General features: G+C 40.8%; 1 protein-coding gene and 1 long non-coding RNA gene across 2 annotated transcripts in view; one reads left to right on the top strand and one right to left on the bottom strand.

The window, feature by feature from the left end:
• Positions 1–21,349, bottom strand: part of stab1 (stabilin 1) — a 111,955-nt gene that overhangs the window by 20,388 nt on the left and 70,218 nt on the right. Inside the window, exons 57-62 of the mRNA XM_039797369.1 lie at positions 14,624–14,740; positions 11,574–11,706; positions 11,345–11,405; positions 10,849–10,993; positions 5,468–5,601; positions 2,913–3,078 (exon numbers count right to left, since the gene is read on the bottom strand). Coding sequence (XP_039653303.1) covers positions 2,913–3,078; positions 5,468–5,601; positions 10,849–10,993; positions 11,345–11,405; positions 11,574–11,706; positions 14,624–14,740 — 756 coding nt within the window. The remainder of the gene's footprint in view (positions 1–2,912; positions 3,079–5,467; positions 5,602–10,848; positions 10,994–11,344; positions 11,406–11,573; positions 11,707–14,623; positions 14,741–21,349) is intronic.
• Positions 14,715–18,909, top strand: LOC120557237. Its single transcript, XR_005638945.1, has 3 exons — positions 14,715–14,788; positions 16,873–16,939; positions 18,279–18,909. It is a non-coding gene; the product is annotated as an uncharacterized LOC120557237 (long non-coding RNA).

The raw sequence follows: 21,349 nt of genomic DNA, 5'->3' as shown, positions 1-21,349 counted from the left end.
GCCGCTGAACTCCAACACACAGTCGGACAAAATTTGCAATTAGCCATCCATTTTCGTAAAGCGGCCCATATTTGAGCTTTACATTGTTGATTTCTCGCATAAAAAAGTTTCAGAAGTGAATTTTGTAATGCAATAGCAGAGATCTGCGCGACCTAGATTCAGAAGACTACCTGATCTCAGGTCAGTTGTGTAGCCTATGTAAATGTTGGGGCGTGACCGTTCTCTTAAAGGGGTGATAGAATGCAAAACCGATTTTACCCTGTCATAGTTGAATAACGACAGTTCGGTGGGTAAATAGGACATACATATAAGCTCAAAATCCCATTGACACCCCTTTACTATGAAAATCTCATATTTTGAAACTGCCGCTGAAAATGGGCGAATCTCAACAAAGCTAGTTGCTTACGTAAGCATCTCAAAATCCGGAACCTTTGTCACAGCCGTGGGTGTATTAAGAGAACAGTCACGCCCCAACATTTACATAGGCTATACAACTGACCTGAAATCAGGTAGTCTTCTGAATCTAGGTCACGCAGATCTCTGCTATTCCATTACAAAATTCACTTCTGAAACTTTTTTATGTGAGAAATGTAAAGCTCAAATATGGGCCGTTTTACAAAAATGTATGTCTAATTACAAATTTTGTCCGACTGTGTGTCGGATTTCAGCAGCGGTGCTGCCTGTGTTGCTGCCTCGCCGCCTGGCCTGCCTGGCCTGCCTGGCCTGCCTGGCCTGCCTGGCCTGCCTGGCCTGCCTTCCTTCCTCGATTGAGCTCCGTTACGGCTGGCAACCCACGGCACTTCTACCCGCGCAAAGTCACTGCTTTGTGGGCTAATGGACTACTACCAAATGCAGCTGCTCTGACAGAGCTCCAGGGCCTGCAGTTCCCCTCTTCCTAATGCCAGGTGTGTGTGAGTGAGAGCGCGGTCAGCGAGCTTGTTACGCCAGCAATCTCTTACCACAGGATCCAGTTCCTGCGGCTGGATGTGATAGAGCCTGCGGCTGGATGGAGCTAGCTAGCCTCCTCTTAGAATTCCTCTGGAATTCACAAAAATTCATTAACTTGAAATCGGACACCGTTGTTAGCTTTATAAGACATTTAGTTAGATGTTGTATAAGTGGCGTGACGAAATTCAAACTGTAAATATACTCGAATTAGGCCAAAAATGAAGCTAACTATCCGTGATTTGTAGCTACACACAGCTAGGATTGAAGGGACAGTCACAGCTGACGAAACACCTAGCTAGTCTTCACAAATATTCATTAACTTGAAATCGGACACCGTTGTTAGCTTTATAAGAAATTTAGTTAGATGTTGTATAACTGGCGTGACAAAATTCAAACTGTAAATATACTCGAATTAGGCCGAAAATGAAGCTAACTATCCGTGATTTGTAGCTAGCTACACACAGCTAGGATTGAAGGGACAGTCGCAGCTGACGAAACCCCTAGCTAATCTTCACAAATATTCATTAACTTGAAATCGGACACCGTTGTTAGCTTTATAAGACATTTAGTTAGATGTTGTATAAGTGGCGTGACGTGTGTAACGTGGTAAGAGATTGCTGGTGTAACAAGCTCGCTGACCGCGCTCTCACTCTCACACCACGGGCAATTTAGTTAGCAGGAAGAGGGGAGTCACAGGCCCTGGAGCTGTGTCAGGGCTGCTAGCCGTAACGGAGCTCAATCGAGCTCACAGCAGGCCGGAGTCTGTGACGGAAGGCAGGCCGGGCGGCGAGGCAGTAGCACCGCCGCTTAACTCCAACACACAGTCTTACCAAATTTGCAATTAGCCATCAATTTTCGTAAAATGGCCCATATTTGAGCTTTATATAGTTGATTTCTCACATAAAAAAGTCTCAGAAGTGAATTTGGTAAGGAAACATTGCAGTGTCTGGAATATGAGATTCTGTCGCTTCTCTAATGTGTGTGTATTGGGGATTCACTCAACCAATCAGCGTGCGTCTCTAATGTGTGTGTATTGGGGATTCGCTCAACCAATCAGCGCACATCTCTAATGTGTGCGTATGGCAAGTCGCTCAACCAATCAGCACGCAGCTCATCTAAATATTCATGAGCATACCATATTTGGAAGAAAAGCTCTTGTTACAAATAGGGCCAAAACACAGGGATGCATAAGGGGCAATAAAATATCAACCAGGCCATTTTCAGCCCAACCAATGTTACATACCCCATTAGGAGACCACAAGGAACAGTGTGATATACCCTATATAGTCATTCTATCACCCCTTTAATACACCCATGGGCGTGACAAAGGTACAGATCCTGAGATGCTTACGTAAGCAACTAGCTTTGTTGAGATTCGCCCGTTTTCAGCAGCAGTTTCAAAATATGAGATTTTCATAGTAAAGGGGTGTCAATGGGATTTTGAGCTTCTATGTATGTCCTATTTACCCACCAAACTGTCGTTATTCAACTATGACAGGGTAAAATCGGTTTTGCATTCTATCACCCCTTTTATAATTCAGTTCTGATTAAACATTTTAGTTTTTGGTTTAGTACTTATTTTCAAGTTTTTCTTAATGTCAGACATTGAAAGTTTGTCTCCATCAACTGGAGCCATGATATAAATAAGTCCAGAACTTTATCTATAGATATGCTGTATTTTAAAAATACAGTATAATATTACTAACAATGAATGCGTTAGTTGAAGAATATGTGACAGAATGAATAATTAAAATAATTGTTAGTTGCAGCCCTGGATTATAAAGCCAATACAAACAGCCTGTTTGAGACTGAGCGTTAAACTGAATCCACAGGGATCTCTGTGATGCTGCAGCAGACTAAACAACAAATTAAAGCAACATAGGCTGTTCAGGATCTGAAATCTACAGTGATAAGAACAACGGACCTGCTTCTGCCTGAACTCATAGACTGTGCTGCTGTAGTACCTTTGAGCCTGTAGCAGTAGGCGTCGTACATGCTGCTCTGGTCCACAGGTTCTTTGTAGATAACCAGGCCTACGTGGTTGTCTCCACACTTGACCGAGGGGAAGCGGGTCGGGTATCCCACCTTCCCCCCCTCCATCCAGCCGGCCACGCACAGATGCATCCCCAGCTGTTGGGACCAGAGAAGAACGACGATAGCAGGATAAATGGTTTATCACAGGTACCAGCATGCACTGCTGAAATATAAAACTTTACAAATAACTAGAAGAGGTTATAATGTGTGGATTCATCCGTCTGGTGTTGTGGCGGTTCTAGAACTGGTAAAATCAGACAGTGTAGGTAACTACGGCATCTACCCCTTGCTTCAAGCAAAACTCTGGCTTCATTTAAGGAAAAATACTTTTTTGCTGTCTTTTTCGAGAGGGAAAAGATTGATTCACCCTCTAAATCCACTCTTCACACTGCTGCCATCTGGACGCAGATACAGGACTCTGAGCTGTAGAAGGACTCGCTTTGGCAGAAGTGTTATACCTTCTGCCATATCGCTACTGAACAATCTATCTTGCTGACCTTGTATAGATCTGTTGTTTTTGTTGTTAATGTACTTTTTCTATGTATCTATAATATTATGTAGTGTATATTACCCATGTGCATGTAACAGACTGTGAAAACCAATTTCCCCCACGGGACTATCTATCTATCTATCTATCTATCTATCTATCTATCTATCTATCTATCTATCTATACTCATGTATTAATAAGTTAATGGTTCAATAACAGCTGAACATTTAGTAACATTTGTTAAAAACGACTAAAGGGAAGTATTAAAGAATTAAAGGTGGTGCGTGTTGCTCTCACTCACAGATTTTTAGGAGAGAGTAGCTGCACAATGGTCTTCATCTCCAACCTTTTTTTTTTATATATATATATATATATATATATATATATATATATATATATATATATATATATATATATATATAACATATAAAAAAAACATATATATATATATATATATATATATGTTTGTGTACAGTGTTCGAACTATACCGTGGCCTTCGGGGGAGCCCTTTTTTTTCACGGGGGAGGGGGGGGGGGTTGTGCGCTTGTGACTTACAATGACTTACAAGGTTCATAAGTGTGCATACAAGTGTATGCACAGGATTTACCCTATTATACTTTATCAACAGAAATAGATAGGTCAAACAGCCACCCACACATAGTCTATAAAGAAAGTAGCAGGCTATCTTTGAGATTTCACATGAACAACGGTTAAAGTTACTCAGGCTACCGAAGAATACCATAATTCCTCCGTTCAATGAAGCGACGCACCCTTCCATCCGTAACAAACAACCATGTATATGGGCTCTTCCAGTCTCTCCACTGCTGGCTGTTCCAATTTAACGAGAGAGAGGAGCAAGAGGGGTTAGGATGGTGACCGGCCTCTGACGAGCTGTTACACCACCATCTTCAGCCAGAGAGGACATTATTTCTTCAGCTTCTTCTTGCGTTGTCACCCCTGAGGGAGGTGTGCCAACAGGGCTTGCAGCAGATGAATCGGTCGTGCTATTAATGTCATCGCTACACAATTTCTTAGTAAAACCAAAATGAATTAAACTGCCTTGTTTTCTTTTTGCAATGGCTATATGATACTTACTGCTGTCAGGGTCCCACCGGCACCAGCACTCAGTCCTCCCTCTCATTCTCCAGCACACACTCCTCCCACTGATTCATACTCCTCGTCACTCACGCAGATCAGTCGCTCCCAGTCCCCTCAGTACTGATTACACACACCTGCACCTCATCAAGCCACATCCTCAGTTCACCACCTGCAGCTAATCAACAACCACCTACATAAGCAGCACAACCACACACACTCTTTGTCTAGTCTCGTTTCTACATGACGCTCTGACTCACACACGTTATGCCTAGTCTATCCAAGTTTGCCTTACCAGTACTTCGTATCCTGTTGTCTGCTGCTGCTCTAAACCTGCCTACTCAGCTACTGGATTCCTGCCTGTTGCTTCCTGCTCTTTGTTGGATCATTGTTAATAAAGATCTGCTTCACTACTCCAGTCTGTCTCCTGGTCGTCCGTGACAACTGCAGAATGGATTTCAAGGACTTTGCGCGCCGATTAATGGCTTCCAACGTTTATATTTTTCCTACGAATCTTTGAGTTAACATGTACTAAACATGAGTTGAATTTGCACTGCAGCGCTGCCACGCCTCGATGCTCATTACACGAATAGTTATCTGAAGTGAATTAGGTTCAAATCACCGTCATGCATGAATGAATGATATTTTTGCAATTGTACACATTATAATCCACGATGTTCACATTACACAAAATTGAAATTGCACATAAAAGTGACACATTGTCAATATTTTTAGAGACCCCCCAAAATTTCACAAATCACGTTTTCAGGGGAGCCCATGTCTTATTAAGTGGAGCCGAGCTCCCCCTAGCTCCCCCGTAGTTTGCACGCTGTTTGTGTATACATGATGTGTATTAATTGGTCTGTGTCTCTATGGAAACCCCTTCAGTAGGTAGGTTTACCTGCTGTGCATCTCCCAGCTGTTTAAAGTTGGCCAGCGCAGCGCCCTCGGCCTGGCAGGCAGCGTCGGCCTGACTGAAGTTCATCTTGTACTTCCCGTCTGGAGAGCGCAGGTGGAACACTCCGGCTGTGTTGGCTGAACCACAATAACAATGTTACCTTTACCTTACCCTCAGACAGCTCATTGCAACAATTTAATCTCTACAGGTGAAAATAAAATGCAATGTATTTATTTTAGGCTAAAAAATCTACTGAAATTAAAAAAGAAAAATTGTAACTGACTAAAATGGATTCTACCACAGCCAAATAAAAACCTGGTCTCTCATTGGATGTCAGTTTGTTATTAAAAACATAGAGACTTTGACAAACAAAACTGCTGTATGTATCAATTCGTGAATTCAGTATAACCAACACACCCTGATATTGCTCACTGGAGCACCAGGTAAAAAACATCTCTGGGTATTAATAAACTCATGGCCTTAACAAGCTCCATGTTTAACAATCCCAAGGCCCGCCAGCAACCCGGCTGACATACTGTCTCTTTCTGAGGCTGTAGTAGGCTCTGTTTTAAAGCTAGAAAGATATCATATGATATTGGTATGTGACCACATTACACAGAACAGCACATCACGTAACAACACAAACCCCAAGCACCCAGACGCTCACACTCACTCACCTATACCCTAACCATAACCTTGGCAGCCATATACAAACAGCCATGCATTAACAGACAATACATTACTACAACACAACTGACTCAGTGGTTACATGTTTGGTTTTCTTTCAGCCAGTATTTCACCATTCTATTAAATGTTTTCAGTTCAGTTTGTGTTTTTATTTCAGTTGGTAAATTATTCAAAAAATGGGTCCCTATCACTGAAAAACATGACTGGCCGAAAGTGGTTTTGTGCCCCTCTGCTATGCTGTTGCCACCCACTACTCCCCTAGTGGCCACTCTCCTTGTATTGGTTCTTTTCACACAAGGACAGAGTACGGCTGGAGCTAGATTATTTGTGCATTTGAAAGTCAGTTTAAGAAAAAAAAACTTAATAAAGCTATCAAAATTTAAAAGCTTGTATTTGTGTACTATCAAACAGTGTTGCCACATTGTTGGTTTCCGATCCATTATTTTCAGTGCCTGTTTGTATAATGATATGATGGGTTTGACTATTGTCTGGGAAGCTTGGCCCCATACAGTAACACAGTAGGATAAGTGAGAGAGTATCATGGCATGAAAAAACAATAAAGCTGCCTTAACAGGTATGTAATGCCTTATCATTCTAAAACAGTTCAGGTTTGTCCGGACAGTCTTACAGAGTTTGTTAATGTGTTTATTGAATTTGATTTGGGAATCCAGAGTAATACCTAGAAATTTTAATTCCTCAACTTCCTCTATGGCCTCTTGGTCTATTTTGATAGTACACCTGGCTTTCCCTCTTATAGACAAGCACATAGATACAGTCTTTTTGATGTTGAGCGTCAGATGGTTATCTTTAAGCTACTGGGATATACCCTCCATTTCCTTGGTCAGGGTCTCTGCTACTGCACTTGGTGTCCTAGCTGATGCATAACTTACTGTATCGTCAGCATACATTTGACAGTTAGCTGACTGACAGCATGTTGGTAAATCGTTTATATATAAACTAAAGAGCAGAGGCCCCAAGATGGAGCCCTGTGGGATACCCATTGTGGATTGTAGTGGCATTGAGAGTTCAGTTTTTATTTTAACACGTTGCTCTCTATGCTCCAGATATGATGCAAACCAACCGATAGCATGTTCAGAGAAGTTGAAGGTGGTGAGTTTATTCAAGAGTATATTGTGGTTCACGGTGTCAAAGGCCTTTTTATAGGTCTATAAACACAGCTCCCACAACTTTACCCTTGTCCAACTTACTCTTGATGTTCTCGGTAAGGTAGCAGTTAGCCATATCTGTAGAGTACCCTTGTCTAAATCCAAACTGTTTAGAGTTGATAAGTTTATTACTTTCAAGATGCTCTACTAGCTGTTCTGTGATAATCTTTTCTAAAATTTTGGAAAGAGCAGGCAATATTTAAATTGGCCTATAATTGACTGCTTGATCCTTTGCACCAGAAAATTGGAGTAATGATGGGTTGTTTCCAACTTTGTGGGAATTTACCCATTCTTATGGAAAGGTTTACCAGGTGGGTTACCGGTTTAACCAGGGCAGAACAGTGAGTTCTAATGAAGGCAGTGTCCAACCCAAACGCATCCTTTGCCTTAGACTTGATAGGGTTGCTGGTTCAAAATTCTCAGCAAGCTCCTCCACTGACTGAACAAAAAAGTTATTGAATTAATTTGCAATAGTTAAATTGTTAGTACTGGTAACTCCATTTACTTCTAATTCTGTTATTGTTTTTTGTTGACTAGGCTTGAGTTTAGTAAGGCTGTTGAGGTGCTTCCAAAGGGATGCGCTGTTTCCTTCAGATTCCTCAATCAGTTGCATAAAATAGGCTGTCTTTACCTTACGCAGTTTTCTAACTACTGCATTTCTCAATCCTTTAAAGATGAGGAGATCAGTATTTGTTTTAGAGAGCAGCGATTTTTTCAATGCATAGTCTCTTTTTTTCATTAGCTGACGCTTTTCGTTGCGTACCTTTAAATGTCTTTGTGTATTTCCCAATCAGGTTTGTGAGGTTTTTCGTCAGGGAGTTACAACAATTTTCTAAATCATTCGATTGCAAAACGTTATTCCAGTCTAAATTATTTAAATAATTTTCAACTTGTGTCAGCTTATTTTTGGGGATACCCGGGTTCCCTGGTTTACTTTCGTTCGCGAATTTTGGTAAACGCTGTTTAGTACGTTTTTAGGACAGCCATGGTCATATTATGATCAGAGAGCCCCGTTAGTAGATTATACGTTCTAATGATTCGCTGGGGACTGTTAGTGACTATCACATCTATCATAGTTTTACTTGTTCGCGTAATCCTTGTTGGGCCCTTCATCATCTGCTGAAAACTGTGTTTTGACAGCAGCCTCTTTAAGTTTTTTCTGCGTTTTTTCTCTAGCCAGTTAATATTAAAATCATCAAAAAAGATAGATTCGGTGCAACTATTTACATATTTAAAAAGTTTATCTAGGTTATCATAAAATGAACATGAAACATCATGGGATGGTGGATTATACAGCACTACAATGTTAAAATTCATCTTAGGGGATAATACAACATTCAAAGCCAAACATTCTAATGGTGTATCCAATTTGATCTCATTACAATTCAGAGTGTCTCTAATATAGAATAGTACTCCCCTGCCACCTTTGTCAGATGTTCTGTCCTTTCTGGGACAAGTGTAACTGGCGACATCAATCATGCTGGTCGGGATGTTACTGTGCAGCCATGTTTCGCTCAACGCCAAAAAAGTCTAAATTAGAGTCAGTTAGCAGATGTTGAATCTGATGACATTTTGGCAATATACTCCGAATGTTCAAGTGTCCACCCAAAATGCCTTTAGGTTTAGACATAGGCTCCCATATTACCCTTGCGTGATTTACAGTCTGAAAAAATCTGAATTCTCGTTGTTTTCTTACTGATTGGATACCGTTGTTACCGTGTGGAATTTCTGTTGCCTCGGCGAAGACGTCGAATGGTTTAATGTTCATTTTGTCTGTTTATGTCATGCAATTTTGTCATTGAAAAGCACTTTGTGCTGCATTTCTTATATAAAAGGTGCTATACAAATATTATTTATAAAATGTATTATTATTATTATTACTGCCGTTTTACAAATCATAATAGAATAATAAAAATACCTGCAGACTCATTTCATTGAGGCTTGGCAAAGCTGCATGAGTTAGTGATCTGTATGGTGATTGATTATAACTGTTATCGCTACGGGTTTATAATATCTTGCAAAAACAGCATTTTTCCCATGCGTTTACAGATGTGAGCAGTACAACAATCTAAGTAAATATTAACTGACATTAGTTATATGAGTTTATATGAGTTTTACCAGATGTATATTGCTGCCACCTTAAATGTATTTTCTTGCACCAAATTAATAACTGCAATGCATTGTGGGTGAAATCCACCGCACTTCCTCAGCCCTCCAAGGGTCAATCTCAGCAAGTTCACTTCAGATTTTCAGACAATTGAAACACTTAAGATAAGTTGATAACCATGAAGTGCTCGCCAACCAATCGGCAAATAATGCAATTCTTACAGAAATCTCCAAATGTCAAAGGTTTGTGATACCAAATCACAGCATGGCATTTTCTATGGTGTTCCTCAAGGTCTTGGTGTCTTAATGTGGTATTTCGGGGGTCTTTTTGACATTTTTTAATCAAAAAATCAATTAAACTCAAGGGGTCAAAAATTGTTAAATATAGCACCAAATCAGTGAAACACATTAGTGAGAATGGGAATAACCATCATGTACTTCCATCATACATGTAATGTTCTAAGCCCTTTGACATTTATTTTTGTTTCTGATTTATGACTAGAACACAGTGCTGAATCTCAAATGAATCTTCAGGTCCCCAGCTTTCAGATGATTTACACCACTTGTATGTGGCATATACTGTTGACCTTTGATTTGCCTCTGAACATCCCCTGTCCCCCACCCCTCTAAAGAGCCATGGCCTTAACGAGCTCATGGCCTTAACGAGCTCATGGCCTTAACGAGCTCATGGCCCTAACGAGCTCTGGGAGCTGCCTGCTGTATTCCAGCTGAGTGCTTGTTGATGTTTGTTTACCAATCCCAGAAAAAAAAAACTATTCAAACCTAGACCTATAATAAACAATGTTCTACGTAACATCACCATGGGAACATGAACGCTATAAAAAGGTCAGCTGCTGTAGAATCAACAGTTACCATAGCAACTTGGAGTAGGACTGTGGAGTCAACATGGCTCCTGCTCAGCAGAGGCAATACATCACATGATGACACTACAGCACATGGTTCATTTCAGATGTGTCACCATGGTAACTCAAGAGATCTGGTGTTACAGGATGGATATTATGGACACAATCAACCTCTTACTGATTGGTTACCATGGTAGAAGAAGTCATGGTGGATGTGTTACTATGGCAATAAAAGGCAGCACATATGTGTTACCATGGTAATAACTATTGTAATAACAGTCAGTCCAGCTGTGTTACCATGGTAATAACCACTGTAATAACAGTCAGTCCAGCTGTGTTACCATGGCAATAATAATTGTAATAACAGCCAGTTCAGATGTGTTACTATGGTAATAATCATTGTAATAAAAGTCAGTCCAAATGTGTTACCATAGTAATAATCATTGTAAAAAAAAGTCAATCCAGATGTGTTACCAGGGTAATAATCATTATAACAACAGTCAGTTCAGATGTGTTACCAGGGTAATAATCATTATAATAACAGTCAGTTCAGATGTGTTACCATGGTAATGCAGGTCCTTGCAGATGGCCACAGGGTCGCAGTCTCCGTTGTCTTCCAGGCAGCGGTCAACAGGGGGCACAACCTTCTCCAGACACTGGACTCCATTACCCAAGTACCCCGGCAGGCACTCGCACTGACGCTCGTTCTGGAGGAAACAAATTACTGAGTGCTCAGATTAAATCAGGTTATGTGTTTATATACGGTTGGTCAGTGAATCTGTTTCTCCGCTCTTGAACTAGTTTTCTAAACCAGTATTGATATACTTTATGTGTATTTTAAGATATTATGTCATATAAGACATTAAGAAACGTGTTTGGGCTTCTTTAGTTTAATTTTTGGCCTGCCACACTGGAACTTTCTCTGTCCTGGATCTTGCCAAACAAAAACAAAACAAAAAACCCAAAACGTCTTCATTCTTAATCCTGATAACGTTAAACACAGTGATGAAAAAAAACAAGATTTTGAAGAAAAAAGATAAACAAAGGTTTTTACTCACTGGACCAGTGAACTTGCAGGTGGCAAAGTCACTGCAGCCACCATTCTGCTCTTCAATACACCTGGAATCCAAACAGACAGCAGCCTCATGCCACAGCTCTTACAGCGAATTACCCCATTTTAACAAAGGACTTTGAATCTTGAATTTAAAATCGCCTTAAGAAGAAGAAGAGAAAACCATAGAAGCGAAACAGGTATATAATTCAGAGAAAATGATTGGCCACGCCCACCGGTTGATGGGCTCACAGGAGTAGCCGTCTCCTTGGTAACCGCTGTGACAGCTGCAGTTGACGAGCAGTCCCGTCTGGTTACAGTCTGCGTTCTGGTGACAGCCACCATTGTACTCGGAGCAGAGGTCTGGAGCTGCAGAGAGTTTCATAAAAGTTTCGTCTGATTATATTTCACTGGAATTGTACCCCCACCCCCTCCCCCTAGCTTTCATGTGACACATAAAATTAATTGATTGATTGATATTTATTATTTGCATATCCCTCTCATCATGTGCAGTATATAGCATACAGCATGAGACAGATTTCTTTGCCAACCATTTTTCTTAAAATTTTATAACTTGTTACATAATTGTTGACATAATCTTCAATAAATGAAAACCTAAGGAAAATATATACGGTTTTGAGATATTTTCATTGTCTTTTCTCTGCACTTAATTACATTGGATTTGAAATGAAAAGTGTTTCATTGACATGATTGTTCATACTGCTCAGAGAAATATATTAAAAACACAAACCTCCGTTGCTTCTCTACTACGCTGTAAACATTGCCTTACATTATTAATCTCGTACAATATACAGAATAACGATAGCACTGATACTTTACTAACATTAGGTTGCATATGTTTGGGAACCTGATAGCTGATGTTAGCAATGAAATGGTACCAAAATAACGTAAAACTATTATTACACTTGAAGGAACACTCACGGACGACGTCATACTTCTTGGAATAATACGGCCACCGTAGGAGTTAAAATGCGCTCAGAATGGGAGGGGCTAGAAAGTAATATTCAGTTGGTTGTCATATACAATTTCATCGCTAGATGGGAGAAATTCTTACACAATGTAGCTTTAAGCCTTGAACCTGTTGGGTTGCAGCTGAAAGACTTGGGCTAAAATGTTCATAGAGAATAGATCTCAGCAACACATTCATTTAATGGAATATACAGTCAGATCTACTCGTGCCCTAGATGGGGCAGTCAAATTAAAAAGACTATTAACTTACACATTCACTGGGTATCCTGGGTATGTTGAACTTGCCTCATAGTACAGGCCTCTGAAGTAAGCAAGCCTCCCCCATAACACCCACATCATTAAGTCAGGCACATTACCTCAAACCACCTGATCATGTGTTTCACTGCTACAGACCAGACTGAAGGCAAAATTCCCCAAAACAAGCAGGAAGTGAAGCTGGCTGTAGTCCAGACCTGACATCCAGGGTAGAAAATAAAATAATTTTTTACGGGGCAATTTTGGGTGATTTTTGCCCCTGATGTTTGAAAATTAGGTAGGTAGGCATTTACATACCCAATCACAAACCCACTCAAATTAAGCTGTAAGTCAAAACTGTAACTCCATACATTTTTTGTTTATCTGAATGAGAAAAAAGTCGTTTATTTGAGCCACAGTAGGGTCAGGGTGATCTGACATCCTGTAGCAGGTCTTCAGCCAAGAATTTAGTTGTAAAGTATTCATTGTTATCAAGTGTTGAAGGTCAAAGTTTTATACTCTGTCTATATACTATACTGTCAGTTTCTCTTTCTTTCATGGCTGCAAAGACATGTGTAATCTGTCATTAAAGGGGTGATAGAAAGCAAAACCGATTTTACCCTGTCATAGTTGAATAACGACAGTTCGGTGGGTAAATAGGACATACATAGAAGCTCAAAATCCCATTGACACCCCTTTACTATGAAAATCTCATATTTTAAAACTGCCACTGAAAACGGGCGAATCTCAACAAAGCTGGAAGCTTACGTAAGCATCTCAAGACCTGTACCTTTGTCACGCCCATGGGTGTATTAAGAGAACGGTCACGCCCCAACATTTACATAGGCTACACAACTGACCTGAGATCAGGTAGTCTTCTGAATCTAGGTCACGCAGATCTCTGCTATTCCATTACAAAATTCACTTCTGAAACTTTTTTATGTGAGAAATCAACCATGTAAAGCTAAAATATGGGCCGTTTTACGAAAATGGATGGCTAATTGCAAATTTTGTCCGACTGTGTGTCGGAGTAGAGGGGCCAGTGCTGCCTGTCCTCCTTCACAGACCCCGGCCTGCTGTGAGCTCGATTGAGCTCTATCACGGCCAGGAGCCCGGTGCTCAATACCCGCGCAAACTCACCCTTTTCTGGGTGACTGGACTACCAAACACTGCTGCCCTGACAGAGCTCCAGGGCCTGAAGCTCGCTGTTCTCCCTCCCCTCTTCCTGCTAAATGGTCGGCCGGTGAGTGACTGAGAGCGCGGTAAGCGAGCTTGTTACGCCCGCAATCTCTTACCGCAGGTTCCAGTTAATCTTATAATGGATATGTGTGTTGAGTTATTTAAACAAACAATCAGGGAAATAAACGCCTCTTGTCCGCGAGTCTCATTGATAGAGCCGCGGTGAGCTGGAGTCCATCAATGAGAGATAGCTAGCCTCCTCCTAACGAGACCTCTGACATTCACAAAAGTGCATTCAATTGAAATCCGAAATCGGACAAGTGTTAGCTAAGCTTTGTAAGACCTTGGGGAACCTGTAATATACATGCCGTTTCGAAATTCTAACTGTAAATATACTATAGTTATGCTGAAAGTGTAGCTAGCTAGCTGCAATCGTTTCCCATTGTATTGAATGGGACATATAGCTAGCTAGCTGCTCGTCCTAACAAGACGCCTCGCGTTCATAAAAATGCCTTAAAATAAAATCGGACACAACGGTTAGCTTTATAAGACATTGGGGTAGATGTTATATAAGTGGCGTGACAAAATTCAAACCGTAAATATATTATAGTTATGCCGGCAGCTGGCCGCGGAGCCCCGGTAGTGCAGTATCCACAAAGGGTGACTTTGCCCTGAGTATGGAGCCCAGCAGGCTGCCACTTTCTGCAACTGTGTTGCAGAAAGTTAAGTTATTATTAATATATGACACCATCATCATGCTCTGTTTAGTTTGATATATCTTATTTTGTTGCTACAAGAATCAGTATCATGATGCTGACAAAAAGCTGCAGAAATTCAGTATCTCTGGCTGGTGAATAATTGTCCTGGTCTGTAGTACACTCACGTGGCTCTGGACTGCAGAAGGTGCCGTTCCCTTGAAACCCAGATTGACACTGACAACCAACACCTGGCACACAGTCGGCCTGAACATGGCACCCCCGGCACTCCTCTGGGATGGAACCTGGACAGCAAACGGATAGATAATTCATCAAAGAAGGAAGTTAATAAGGTAAATGGGGCTTTAAAACTGTAAAATGATTTTAGCAACATGTCTGTATGACAACAAGTAACAACTAGAAAGCATTAAGAGAGCAGAAATATCCACCAAGGCTGTACATCCTCTAAACTAAACTAGCAATAACACCTTGTGGTTGTATGCTTCCACCAACCGGTCAAATTGCAGTTTACATCCATGTCTGTCCACACCCACAGTCTTATTTTTTAAGTGCAAACAATAATCAAAGTAGTACTCTCTCAATAATCAAAGTGCAAACAGAGACTGAACATTTTTTTTCTTTGAGTATGATACACTGCTCAGCCTAAGATATGGTCACATTTTACAGTGATTATGTTCTAAAGCACAAATAAATATCAAACACTCAACAGATGATTTTGTGGAGACAGATGCTCTTTTCTCCTCCGTTGCATTTCATTCACTGCAGCAGTCAACAAGGAAGTCCCTTCTCTAGTATCGATTTATGACAATTTTAAGACGAGGGGAGAACATTTGTCTTTGTTTAATATCATTTAAAGTAAAGTTAGACTTTGCTAATCCCGACTCATTTGAAAAAAGACAGTGAATAAAAGGGAGATTTGCACAAGCCAGCAGCAACACTGAACTGCAGACTAGAGCAAGAGGGAGAGTGGCGGGACCCTGTAACATTCTGACACTGGGTTTTACAAGCAGCTTTTTTCCAACTGCAACTCCGCTACCACTCTGGAAAAGTTAACTCTGAGTCAACTTTGGAGAATGGGCAGGAGGGGGAGGGATCTTCTATGCTAATTTTGAGGTCAAAGCCAGACTCTGTCATGCTGGCTGTGACTCTGCATTTGTTAACTGATATCGCAAGACAACTTTTCACCTTGACAAGGAACATTGTCACGTTTTAAGTGTATTTGTTGGTGAAATGGGAGTTATCACTACATTGACATGTATACCAGTGAATAAGTTCCAGTGAGAAACATGCTGGTTTTACTTGGAGACAATTATTACAGAGCACAGAGTACTGATGAAGAGCTCCGTCACATGGTGCAACAACAATCTGAAGCTCATTAGCATCAAAACCACAGCTTGTGGTGGACTACCAGAGGAACAGGATAGATAAGTTGTAGCCATTATAGGAGACAATGCTTCAAATATGGATGTTGCTGCAAAGAAGCTACAAATTCTAAAACATGAATGCTTCACACACATCTTCAACCCTGCAGATTGTACAGAAGATCTAAACCAGGGGTCAGCAACCTTTTTAATATGAAGTGCCATTTTAAAATGTTCTTGTTAATCAGTGTGCCATATCAGCATTAAGCCTGCCGTCATCTTCCAAGCTTGCTCAGGCAGTGTAATTTTTTTCCTTTGTGCTGCATTCTGTTCAGATTGGAACACTTCAAAAAACTCTCTTGCAGACCTATAGCTAGTGTGCCATTGGTTGAGCTACCGCTTGCCAATGGTTGCTGACCCTTGATCTAAACAAAGTTTCAAGATTAGTGTCACCAATTCAGTATTTGCCCAAATGTCTCCCCTTCTGTTCCTGAGTGATGGTGTTATATAATGGCCAGAACATTATGATGTCACAATGACGCAGAAGTGACAAAAATTGCAGGTCCTTGAATGGCCACTTGAGGCTGGCTCTAAAAATGATTCAATCTCCATAGACCCCGATGTTAAAATGGCCAATTTTACAGCAGAAATAATGTTTATAGTCTGGTGCAAAAAATGGTTGTCAATTGGGAAAGAGGGATCTGTCATAACTCTGCCCACTTTAGGGGCAGAAGTAGGTCAAGGGGCAGGGACAACTGCTTGGGGCAGCCCCCTCACTCCCTCACTCTGACATCTCTCCATTAATGCATGTATCAGGTCCTGTTTTTGCATGTATGTATGTATTTCAGGCCTGTATGTAAAGTGTAACAATGGCAACAACAACAACAATAGAGTGTAGATGTAATTTCCCCTTGGGGATTATTAGCAGTATGTCTTTCTTATTAGGTGTGAATTGTTGTGTGGGGGATCTGAAGGAAAAAAGTAGAAAGGGATTGATACCTTTCTTTCAATAAACTTAGTACTAATGAATGATCTAAATTTCTCTTTTTTTACAGAGAGGATTCACAGCTGCCAGGGCCCAGTGAACTGGGCCTGGGTATCGTCAATATTCCGCTTCACAAGGTCCTGAATTGTTTTTTATTGCTGATACTATTTTATTCCCGATTGAATTTTATTTTCGATTCGATATCAATTAAATTAGGGATATTTCAATTACAAAACCAATATAGCTTGGATATGAAAGATATTCTATAATTGTACAAGGTTTACATTAAGAACTGACCCCAAAGCAGTTACATTAATTTCCTTTTTATATAACATGAACACACAATAAAGTGCAGCTCTGATTATTGAGTGACATTTCTTTCAGATATCTTGAGGTGACAGAGAGACCCCTTTGAAAATGGCCATGCCAGTTTTTCTTAGGAGAGTTATTTAACCCCCTTGCCGACAAGCTAGCATTACATAGTTGGTACTAATGGAATTCCTTAGGTCGTCTAGTTTCATATGAGACAGACAAAGATCGATTCTTGTATTTTATGAATAGATTCTAGATCATTTAAATGAAAATCGATTAAAATAATAATAAAAAAAAAAAAACTACAGTGAACCACATGTAGTGTAGCTCTCCTGCAGCTACCACCTCCTTCTCTTCCTGCAACCAGTAATATGTGTAAAAGGGAAGCCAGCATGGACTACATGCACACAGACACTTGAGGCTGAGACTCTGTTGCTTCTTAAATGCCAGCACGCTATTTGAAATCACACACTGGAGCAACAACCCGTTCTCACTCCGAACTCGTAAAATACGTACGCTTGGGCAGTGGCTGTCAGCGTCAGATACGATGCAAAAAGCACCCTTCAGCGTGTGTGTAGAACGCACCGGGGAGAGCAGCAGCTACACGGCGCTTGAAGATGACGTAGCGTGACGGTAGCGAGTAGTATGAAAGCCCGGAAATCTGCATAGAGAGGTTGGCTGGGGTAGTGGATGGGTCAAACAACACAGGACTTTCACCCAGGAGACTGGGGTTTGTGTCCCACGTGTCATGTTTCCTGAACCCAACTGTCCCGTTCTTCTTTTCCTAAACCCAACTATCCCGTTCTTCTTTTCCTAAACCCAACCGTCCCCTTCTTGTCCCACACATCATGGAACCGTAAGCCCACCCACGGCCTTTTCCTTAACCTAACTGCGTCAAAAGTGGCGCCAATAGTCCCAACCAAGCGAGTTTAGATAAAGCCCTTTTAGATATGATGCTAAAGAAGACTTTTAGCATCAATAACAGCACCCAAAGGCACCTGACCAAGCGTCTGTATTTTACGCGATGGGAGTGAGAATGTGTTGCAACGGAGCAACATAATGCCGACATTGTTTGGTTCTGTGTGTTGGCTGCTAAACAGATATCACAGACAAGTTATGGTAAAACTCAACAGTATCATTGATTATTTATCTCTTCCATCACAGATCATGCCACGGGACAGATACAGAACAATATCTTGAAACCTTCATCTTAGCGACCCTAATGAGATGTCCATAATGACAGAAAAGAGGGCACAGCCCACCATGACCAACTCTTCCGACTAAAACCCCTGATGGACACCATCACAAATGCATGCAGGTCATTTTATTATCTCCATAGAGACCTGGCTGTGGATGAAAGGAAAAAACAAATCAGAAAGAGGCTCCATAAAATGGATCCAGGATGGCCCCATTGTCTATGTGAAATGGATGGACACGAGTGAAGTATCAGTCTGCACCCCACAGCACACTCTTGTAAAACTGTGCAGAGGACGGTAAAACAATGAGATGGCTCATTCTACACAAGGAATTCTGTCTGTCCCAGCAAAAAAAAACATGACACACAAAGCTTTAATTGAGGAAACTGACTGCTGAGATAGTCTGTGGCAAGCCTCTCCGCACAGCTCCTGCCGGGCACCTGCAGGTCATCATCCTGCACATATCGCTGATGTCCATACAGAAGGCCCCAGAGAGAGAGCCACCATGGTTCACAGAAGGTGTGAATATTGCCAAAGCCAAGACCAGGTGATGTTGCCAGCACAGCATGGCAGTTGAAAGAATTAAACATGAAAAGATGCACATTATGTAAGTACAGTATTGTAAATAGAGTTTTTTCTGTTTTTTCTATATATTCAGTAGTAAATATTTGGTTTCTTTGGTTTATTTTTTTTTTTATTTGCACACATCCCATGAGGCTTGATATGTAGTATGCAGTCATTAATTCAGTTTCATTTTATCTTAGTCCTTCTATCGTAAGAGTAGAGTGACAGACATCACTTCTACATAAAAAAATATATTACAAAATTTCATTATAGACATTTATTTTACATGTATCTACTATTTTATTCATACTAGTGATGTGCCAGTTCAAATCGCGCCTGTTCGAAACTGGCTAATTGCTTGGCCTCCAGTTTTGTTGCTTGCAGCTTTCTCGAGAACCACTCAACCAAACAACTACCCACTAGGGATGTCACGATACCAGAAATTTAGTAGTCGATACCAATACCAGTGAAATCACACGATTGTCAAATCCCATGTACACCTTGTATTTCAGAATAAGTATAAACAATAACAAGAATAACTTTGGTTCCTAAAAAAAGGGAAAGACCCAGGAGACCCAATTTCCCTAATGCAGTTACATGTTAAGATTATTTAAAAAATCTTGGCAAATAGATTAAATAATGTTATTACTTCTCTAATTCATCCTGGTCAGGTGGGGTTTATTCGCGGGCGTAGCTCGCCAGATAATATCAGGCATCTCATTAATATTGCATGGTCTGTAGCTGATAGACAATCCCCAATAGCTGCTATTTCTTGATGCCGAAAAGGCGTTTGATATGGCTGAATAGGGCTATATTTTCAAAATTTTGGAAATGTATGGGTTTGGCAGCATTTTTATAAGTGGACTAAGATGCTGTATAAGCACCCAGAGGCTACGGTGCAAACTAACGGGTTAATTTCAGAATATTTTCCTCTTGGAAGCGGAACAAGACAGGGCTCACCAATTTCTCCTTTGTTGTTTTGTTTAGCCATAAGGGGGAAGACTAACTTCCCAGGTGTTATGGTAGGAGGTGTAGTGCACAAACTTATGCTTTATGCAGATGGTATATTACTTTTTGTGTCCGAACCTAGCAGATCAATACCCTGTCTACCCGGGATCATTGACTCTTTCTCGAAATTTTCAGGTTATAGGGTAAATTCCAAGTCAGAAGCGTTACCTTTAACAGCTCAGTACCCCGTAACAGCCTTCCAATCAGGTGCACTTCAGTGGCCAAAGCAGGGTATCGTATATCTGGGTATCTTATTCCCTCCACAGTTAAAAGACCTTGTTAAAGTTAATATGGATCCATTATTCAATAAAATCTCTTGTGATGTTAATAGATGGGCGACGGTCAATCTTTCAATAGCAGGGAAGGTCAATGTTACAAAAATGGTTTGTGATCCCAAGCTGAATTACCTGATCCAAGCGCTTCCTCTGGGGGTCCCCCTGTCATATTTTAAATGGTTTGACAGAAATAAATATGCTACATTTTAATGAATTACCAAGACCGATTGATAGAGAAGGTTTGGGTCTACCAAAGATGTTGTATTATTACGTTAGTCCGATGGATTTCAAACTTGACAAGTGTCTTCCTACGGGCACGAGTGCAGTGCCAAGTTTGACGTTGGTTGGATTAGAAATGCAAAAGATATCGTTAAATATATATCAGTAAAAGAAGCACACATTGGCCACTCCCCCTCTCACACTGCAACAATGAGTTAGCACAGGGCAGGACCAGACACAGAGAGGGTCGAAGAAAGCAGCGGAGCTTTGGCAGCTAAAATGTGAAATACACCTCAGACCCAAAAAAAATGTGAAAAGTAGCACTACTTTGGACTGTCTTTGAATAAACAAACGACAATTCCTGAATTTAAGGACGTTTCAGAATCCCACACATGCAAAGCACAACCAGCTACAGACAACAAGTGACAACAAGGGGGTTTACTGCCTTTGACTCTTTTCCTGCTTCCAACGTTAGCTACATGATTGCTAGATATACCAAACTTACTTTTCTTCACTTTCCTGGAGCACATTTGCCAATATTAATTATCAAACAAAAGCCAGACACTATATAGTATTAAGTTGCTGTGAGCTGTAGCCTACATTCACCACTTCTAACCTGAGGCAGAATATAAAGTAATCTCGGAGATTATTCCTTCACAGCGCTGTGCAATGCGAGAAAATCTCAGAGCTGAACCGGGCAGACTCAGACTCACCCCGGGTTAATTAAGTAAACTGCTAAATAATAACATTACCGTCGCCAAAATACCCCGCGAAACAAATCCCCTACTTCACCGTTAACTGTCAAGCCACTAAACCTGTATGGAAATTAACACCTCTGCCGAAATGTTAAATTTGTTAACGATCCGACACGAGACAACACTGTCTCTCTCTCTCTCTCTCACACTGTCTCTCTCTCTCTCTCTCTCTCTCTCTCACACACACACACACACACACACACACACACACACACAGT

This window comes from Perca fluviatilis, chromosome 4 (assembly GCF_010015445.1).
Source record: "Perca fluviatilis chromosome 4, GENO_Pfluv_1.0, whole genome shotgun sequence".
NCBI lineage: Eukaryota > Metazoa > Chordata > Actinopteri > Perciformes > Percidae > Perca > Perca fluviatilis.
This window is presented reverse-complemented; position numbering and strand designations above follow the sequence as displayed.